Here is a 7,769-nt window from a genome sequence, read left to right as displayed (position 1 = left end):
CAGCAGGAAACAGAAACCCCGGATTCCTGAATATATATATCATGTGATAGGGGTCTTCACCACCGATAACACCTCAATAACACCCAATGAGGACGGCGACGATGACAAAGGTTACCCTAGTGCCACTGGCAAAGGCAAAGCCCTGCGACTCCTGCATGCTGGCATGTGCCTCAGTCAGCCCCCAGGCCTCAATGTATGGGAGAAGACAGATTTGGAAGAGTCACGGTCCCACAGGTCTTCTAAGGCCCGTGCTATATGTTACATATATTACACAATTCACTAGTGAATGGTACAAGGCTTTTCAATTGCATACAAATGCAAAGTAAGACCAGGCACAACAGCAAAGGAATTATTGCACTATTCAGTGGTGAACTGCACAATCAATTTAGACATGCCACATGCAGAAAGTAATGATCACACCCTAAAAATGGCCATCCAGCTACCAAAGGGAGCAAGCAAGCTATGCAATCACTAATTGAAAATGTGCAACAACTCTATAGCTGTTTTTTTATCCAGCTTTCATTTGCACATGTAGCAGGGCCCTAATAGAGCTCTATAGCCATGATGATGGGGATGAGCCTTGATGATGGCCCTTGCCTGGAAGGGAAACCAAGCAGGATGCTGGTGCTCCATCGCAATCCACGTAGTGGAGGAGGAGGAGGAGGAAAAGGGAACAAACAGAGCCACTTGCTCCAAAGGCTGAGGGTGACTTCTAGGGGGACGCCATGAGAACAAGCAATGTCCTGAATTGATCCCCAACAAAACAGGGGAACAGAAAAGTTTTCTGCTGATGGGCGAGGCCTCCCGCTGCTGGAAAGGGCAGAATCGCCACCTCTTACCTGTCCCTAGCAAAGAGCCTCCTCTGGGGAAGTAGTCCAACGAGCTCTCATCTGCTGACGAGTCCCAGGTCGCCTCTGTGTCGGGGGAATCTGCAGCGGACAGAGGCCTGGAGTTAATGGTACATAAAAACCCACCCAAAGTCACTAGAAAAAAAAACCCATTGCCCAAATACCTACAATAGCCTGTTCTTAGGCACATAGTGGGCAAGGCAGAGAAATGACTGGGACTCCAGCATGGAGAACGATCACAGCAGCGCTCGGCGTAAGCACAAAACCTGCCAGTGTCCGCTCCTGCCAGGACTTACATACCCCACAAGCTTGCTAAAAAGCCACTAACTGGTTAAAGCTGAGCAAAGCTGCGCTGCTGCCGCTTTGTCCAAGTGGAAAAGGCGGTGAGGAAAGCGAGAAAACGTTGTGCAGAGAGAGAAGCATGAGAAGGAAATATGCTGGTCCGGGCGCGGGTTTTAGAAAGCAGCCTATGGTGAAAAAGGAGGTCTGCAAATAACTTGTAAACGGTCAGTAGCCGTAGCAATCGTCACGGGGGAAACGATGAATATGCATGTAACGAAGCAGTTTGGAAACAGAGGGGCGTTGGACTATTAGACACCCCTGAATGGCTCGGTGAGACCCCGGACTGTCTGATCGACAGGACAGGGAGCAAGACTCGCCGGCAAGGTGACTAGTGCATTTCTAGGTGTACGGGTGTGCACCGGCTGCTGAATAAACCTACATGCATGCAGAGCAAACTCCTGCCTCCGGACCATTCTCCCTCTCAACACCCTAATCCCAGGTTTTAAAATAACACCACGAAGGCAAAGGCTCTTTCCCCTGGTGCTGCTGGGTCCGCACGAGGTCCTGTCGCCTCCCGGACTCGCAGCGAGAGACCCCGGCTCCTCACTCCAGGGGCTGAACACCATCGTGCGGGCCCCTCACTTCGTCTACCCAAGCCTCTGCCACGTTACCTGGCTCCTGGCGGGGTGGGGGCTCCTCTTTCGGGGCACAAGGCAGCTCCTTCTGGGGCCTGGGGGTTTCACCCCATCCGGCCCCCTCCTTAGCCACGTGCCCGGGTTGGGGCGGAGGCTGCTCTAGCCCGGAGGAGAGAGGCTCTGGCGATGCCCCAGGTCCTTCCACGTTCAGGGCCACGTCCTCGAGCTTGACGTGCACGGTGACCTGGGGACGAAACAGCCACGTCACTGGGAGAGACGGGACTGGGAGCAAATGGCCAGAGACAAAGCAGCAGCAGCCCCCTCCTTAGCCACGTGCCCGGGTTGGGGCGGAGGCTGCTCTAGCCCGGAGGAGAGAGGCTCTGGCGATGCCCCAGGTCCTTCCACGTTCAGGGCCACGTCCTCGAGCTTGACGTGCACGGTGACCTGGGGACGAAACAGCCACGTCACTGGGAGAGACGGGACTGGGAGCAAATGGCCAGAGACAAACCAGCAGCCCCTGTCTCCTCCTCCACTGCCCCAGCCAAAACCCTTCAGCCAAGGCCACCGCCTCGGTGCACGTCTCCACGCCGTGTCCTCACGCCCAGCTCGGCATCTTCTCGGGCAGGGTGGCCAGGGCTTGCTCCAGCACCGCCAGCTGGCACAGCTCCCGCAGCCACCTGGAGCAGAGACCCAGTGCTCGGCAATGCGGACTCACCTGCCAGCCCTGGATGGGCTCCTCCACGGGCTCCTGCTTGACCACGGGGGCTGCCGGGCTTCTGGGGGATGCTTTCCCTGCCCCCTCGGCTCCCACCCCAGGCTCGGGGCCAGCCGGGTCCTGCTCCTCCATCGTCACCGGCGCCGGGAAGGGGAAGCCCGCGGCTGGCGCCGGCTCCAGCTCCGCAGCCATCTCCTTGGGGTGTCCGGGCTCCTGGCTGCCTGCGGGAAGGAGACAGCAGGCGTTAGCGTGCGACGGGGGCACCAGGACCACGACCCAGCCCCGCAGCCCTGCACCGAGGGGCCACGGGGGTCCTGCCCCGGCACGGGGTGCAGGGACTGGGCTGGACCCAGTCCCACGTGTCGCTGGGGACCCTCACTCCCCACCTGCAGCCCCTGCTCCTCCTCCCACCAGGCCTGCCCAGCTGGGAGAGGGAGGGCGGAAGGGGCTGGATTTAGCCCCAGCATCACGTCCTGCTGCAGCTCCGCCCTGGCCCGCCCCGACCGACCGACCGACCGACCGACTCCTTTGGAAGTGCCTGAGAGATGAGCTTCACCTGCAAAAGCTCGTGCATATATGCACGCACAGACACACGCAGATATGCACAGGCACGTACACAGACAGAGATGGGGCACGGAGCCGTGCACAGGCACAGACTCACAGGCTCACGTAGACGCACGCACAGGCTCACACGTGCAGAAAGGCACACGGGCTCACATAGACACTGGCACGCGTGCACACACACACACACACACACACACACACACACACACACTGGCAGAAAAACTCCCAGGCGCACAGAGACACACAGGCACACAGAAAATCACCATCACAAAGATGCACAGAGATCACCATTACACCGACACAAGCACATGATCACCATCACAGACACACAAGTGCACGGAGATCACCATCACATAGATGCACAGAGGTCACTGTCACACTGACACACAAGCACATGATCACCATCACAGACACACAAGTGCACGGAGATCACCATCACATAGATGCACAGAGGTCACTGTCACACTGACACACAAGCACATGATCACCATCACAGACACACAAGTGCACGGAGATCACCATCACATAGATGCACAGAGGTCACTGTCACACTGACACACAAGCACACGGAGATCACCATCACAGACACACAAGTGCATGGAGATCGTACCGTATTTGTACACTATACAAAGAAATACGGTACCACAGCTCTGGAGCCACCTGCCACTGTGTGTGTGTGTGTGTGTGTGTGTGTGTTTGTGTGTGTGTGTGGTTCCCAAAATCCAGGTCCATCCTATGGATGCAAGCGTATTTATACACAAGAAAATACGGTACCATGGCTCTGGAGCCACCTGCCACTGCGTGGAGGGGGAGGGGGGGGGGGTTCCCAAAATCTCGGTCCATCCTATGGATGCAAGTGTATTTATACACAAGGAAATACGGTACCATGGCTCTGGAGCCAGGGGGCTAGGGGGCAGGTTCTCTCTACTATGGACAAGAGCATCTAATATACAAAGAAATATGGTACCAAAGCGCTGAAGCAATACATGCTGGGGGGGGTGTCTGACACGGGGCCCTCAAAATCCAGGTATGGGGGGGGCATATAATACTAGAAATATGGTACTAGGAACCCCCACAGTGGGGTCCTTAAAATGCAGGTCTGCACTAAATGGGAGCGTCATATAGTCAGAGAAATACGGTACAACCTGGTCTCTGTGCTCCTGTCCTCGGAGCAAGGTCACTTCCGCTGCCGCGGGATACGGGAAGCACTGCCTTGTGTCCCTTCTGGGGCAGCTTCCTGGTGGAGGGTGGAGACTCTATGATCACTCTTCCTGTCTGCTCTGGTGCTCCCAGAGGACCGTGAGTCTATGGTTGGGGGGTGCATTGCAGCAGCCCAAGGGCCCTGGTGCAGCCTGTGCTGGGCTCAGTGGCATTTAAATCCCCTTTCTCCTCCTCTGGTTACAACCCGGCAGGGGTGCCTGGAAGCTGCCTCAGCCTCTGTCTCTACAGCAGCCCAGGTCCAACTGCCGGCCCCTGGGCTGCTTTGCTTTCAAAGTGACCGAGCACCCCGGGCACGGCCTTGCACACTTTTAGGCCTCGTTTTTATACAGTGATAGAGTTGCATGGAGATTATGACTGATGTAAACCACTGTCCAAAACATCCCAAACAAGTCACTGCCTAACCTATCCCTCAAGCTACAGTCAGCCCTGTCATATCACTACAAGACCCGTGGCGTGCAGACACCAATACTACGCTGAACTAACCCAGGCAAACCAGGGGAACAATGGCAAGCCTGGGGAGCACTCCTGGCTTGATGGAAGAACAGACCCGGCTGCAGCTCACAGGTAGAGACAGCAGGCGATGCTGTGACCCAGGACACGGTCGCACAGACCCGGGAGTCACGGGGCCCATCCTGGCCGGCACCCACAGCTGGGGCTGGGTTGCAAAGGCATGGAGGGCAAGCCTGGGTGCAGAGAACAAGAGCCCCCCTGCAGTCACGACCAGTCTGGGGAGCGGCGAGGCAGGGAGGGGAGTGGTTGCTGCGGTGGTGATCCCATCCTGGGAGCCAGAGCCTAGCTCTGCTTAGGATGGTGAGAAACAGCTCATTCTTTCTTCTTTTTTTGGGTGACATTCAGGAATCAAGTCTTTTTTTCATAGGCAGACCTGTCCCGGCATGTAAAACAGCAAAACCAGTGGAGCACAGAGGTGGCGCGGGACTTCCCTAGGACAAAACAGGCAAGACCCGACTCATGGAGATTCCCTTTATTGAGCGTCTCATCCAAACCCACCCCCTCGCTCGAACGGGGGACCGGTGTGGTTGACACAGAGCTGGACAAGGCAACCAAGGCCAGTAAAAGGTGACAACGGTGATGTCCCAAATGCCCCAGGAAGGAAAAGGAAGGCATCACAGGTAGTAGCCTAGGAAGGAGCTGGGGGTGTTACGGTCCAGGGGCAGGACCCTCACGCCCACTGGCCAGGGGGGATGAGGGAAACTGCTCCCCGCTCAGAGCAACCATCCTGCTCCCGTGGGTTTGCTGGTGCTTTCTCAGCGTAGAGCTCTGCCGGAAACACTTCTGGCACTGGGCGCAGCGGTATGGCTTCTCCCCCGTGTGCACGCGCCGGTGCTTGGTGAGCGTCGAACTATCGGTGAAGCTCTTCCCGCACTGCGGGCAGGAGAAGGGCTTCTCCCCCGTGTGCACCCGCAGGTGCTTGTTGAGTTTGGACCTCTCGACAAAGCTCTTCCCACAGTGGGTGCAGGAGAAGGGCTTCTCCCCCGTGTGCACGCGCAGGTGTTGCCTGAGTGTGGAGCTTTCTGTGAAGCTCTTCCCACACTGGCTGCAGGAGAAGGGTTTCTCGCCCGTGTGCACGCGCAGGTGCCGGGTGAGTTTGGAGCTCTCAGTGAAGCTCTTCCCACACTGGCTGCAGTGGAAAAGCATCTCCCCCGTGTGCATGCGCTGGTGCTGCATGAGTGTTGACCTCTTGGTGAAAGTCTTCCCACACTGGGTGCAAGAAAATGGTTTCTCCCCCATGTGCACACGCATGTGACTTGCGAGCCTCGAGCTCTCAGCAAAGCTCTTCTCACACTGGGTGCAAGAGAATGGCTTGTCCTCCATGTGCACGTGCAAGTGGCTTTTAAGTTTGGAGCTCTTGGTGAAGCTCTTCCCGCACTGGGTGCAAGCAAATGGCTTCTCACCTGTGTGCACGCGCAGGTGATACGTGAGCGTCGAGCTGTCGCTGAAGCTCTTCTCACACTGGGTGCACGAGAACGGTTTCTCCCCTGTGTGCACACGCAGGTGCGTGGTAAGCGTGGAGCTCAGCGTGAAGCTCTTTCCACACTGGCTGCAGGAGAAGGGTTTCTCCCCCGTGTGCACGCGCAGGTGATTGGTGAGTTTGTAGCTCTGCGTGAAGCTCTTCCCGCACTGGCTGCAGGAGAACGGCTTCTCACCCGTGTGCACGCGCAGGTGATTGGTGAGATTGGAGCTCTGCGTAAAGCTCTTCCCGCACTGGGTGCAAGAAAATGGTTTTTCCCCCGTGTGCACACGCAGGTGACTGGTGAGTTTGGAGCTTTGTGTGAAGCTCTTCCCACACTGGCTGCAGGAGAAGGGTTTCTCCCCCGTGTGCACGCGCAGGTGATAGGTGAGGTTGGAGCTCTGCCTGAACCTCTTCCCGCACTGGCTGCAGCAGAACGGTTTCTCACCCGTGTGCACGCGGAGGTGCTGTGTGAGTGTGTAACTCTTTGTGAAAGTTTTCCCACACTGGGTGCACGAAAACATTTTCTCCCCTGTGTGCATTCTCAGGTGACTCGTGAGCATAGAGCTGTCGGTGAAGCTCTTCTCACACTGGGTGCAAGAGAAAGGCTTCTCCCCCATGTGCACGCGCAAGTGGTTCTTGAGTTTGTAGCCCTTTGTGAAGCTCTTCCCGCACTGCGTGCAAGAAAATGGCTTCTCCCCCGTATGCACGCGCAGGTGATACATAAGCGTCGAGCTGTCGCTGAAGCTCTTCTCACACTGGGTGCACGAGAACGGTTTCTCCCCCGTGTGCACGCGCAGGTGCGTGGTAAGCGTGGAGCTCTGCCTGAAGCTCTTTCCACACTGGCTGCAGGAGAAGGGTTTCTCCCCCGTGTGCACGCGCAGGTGATTGGTGAGTTTGGAGCTCTGCGTGAAGCTCTTCCCGCACTGGCAGCAACAGAAGGGCTTCTCGCCCGTGTGCACGCGCAGGTGATTGGTGAGATGGGAGCTCTGCATGAAGCTCTTCCCGCAGTGCCTGCAGGAGAAGGGTTTCTCCCCCGTGTGCATGCGCAGGTGATAGATGAGGTTGGAGCTCTGCCTGAAGCTTTTCCCGCACTGGCTGCAGCAGAAGGGCTTCTCACCCGTGTGCAAGCGTAGGTGATTGGTGAGATGGGAGCTTTGCGTGAAGCTCTTCCCACAATGGCTGCAGGAGAAGGGCTTCTCTCCCGTGTGCACGCGCAGGTGCTTGGTAAGCGTGGAGCTCTTGGAGAAGCTCTTCCCACACTGGCCACACGAGAAGGGCTTCTCTCCCATATGCACGCGCAGGTGCTGCACGAGCATGGAGCTCTTGGCGAAGCTCTCCCCACACTGCTGGCAGGAGAACAGCTTCTCCCCTGCGTGCATGCACATGTGGCTTTGGAGGTGATCCCACTTGGTGAAGCTCTTCTTGCACTCGGCACAGCGGTACAGCTGCTCCCCAGCGTGCGTGACCTGGTGCACTGCGAGATTGCTCAGGGAGAGGAAGCTCTTCCCACACTCCGGGCACGGGTGTGGGTG

General features: G+C 57.2%; 2 protein-coding genes across 3 annotated transcripts in view; both read right to left on the bottom strand.

The window, feature by feature from the left end:
• The window catches only part of LOC102370605 (fibrous sheath CABYR-binding protein-like), a 9,820-nt gene extending 6,603 nt beyond the window's left edge, over positions 1–3,217 (bottom strand). The window contains exons 1-4 of the mRNA XM_025195594.1: positions 2,481–3,217; positions 2,084–2,209; positions 1,802–2,009; positions 840–929 (exon numbers count right to left, since the gene is read on the bottom strand). Of these exons, the coding sequence (XP_025051379.1) occupies positions 840–929; positions 1,802–2,009; positions 2,084–2,209; positions 2,481–2,672 (616 nt within the window). The 5' untranslated portion in view covers positions 2,673–3,217. The remainder of the gene's footprint in view (positions 1–839; positions 930–1,801; positions 2,010–2,083; positions 2,210–2,480) is intronic.
• A 1,104-nt stretch (positions 3,218–4,321) lies between these two features.
• Positions 4,322–7,769, bottom strand: part of LOC102368766 (zinc finger protein 850-like) — a 16,507-nt gene continuing 13,059 nt past the window's right edge. The window contains exon 8 of one of the 2 annotated variants that reach the window (XM_025195596.1): positions 4,322–7,769. This exon is cut by the window's right edge and continues 6 nt beyond it. In XM_025195596.1, coding sequence (XP_025051381.1) covers positions 5,424–7,769 — 2,346 coding nt within the window. In that variant the 3' untranslated portion in view covers positions 4,322–5,423. The other variant, XM_025195595.1, reaches the window with a different exon arrangement.

Source organism: Alligator sinensis, unplaced genomic scaffold, assembly GCF_000455745.1.
Source record: "Alligator sinensis unplaced genomic scaffold, ASM45574v1 scaffold2126_1, whole genome shotgun sequence".
Lineage (NCBI taxonomy): Eukaryota > Metazoa > Chordata > Crocodylia > Alligatoridae > Alligator > Alligator sinensis.
This window is presented reverse-complemented; position numbering and strand designations above follow the sequence as displayed.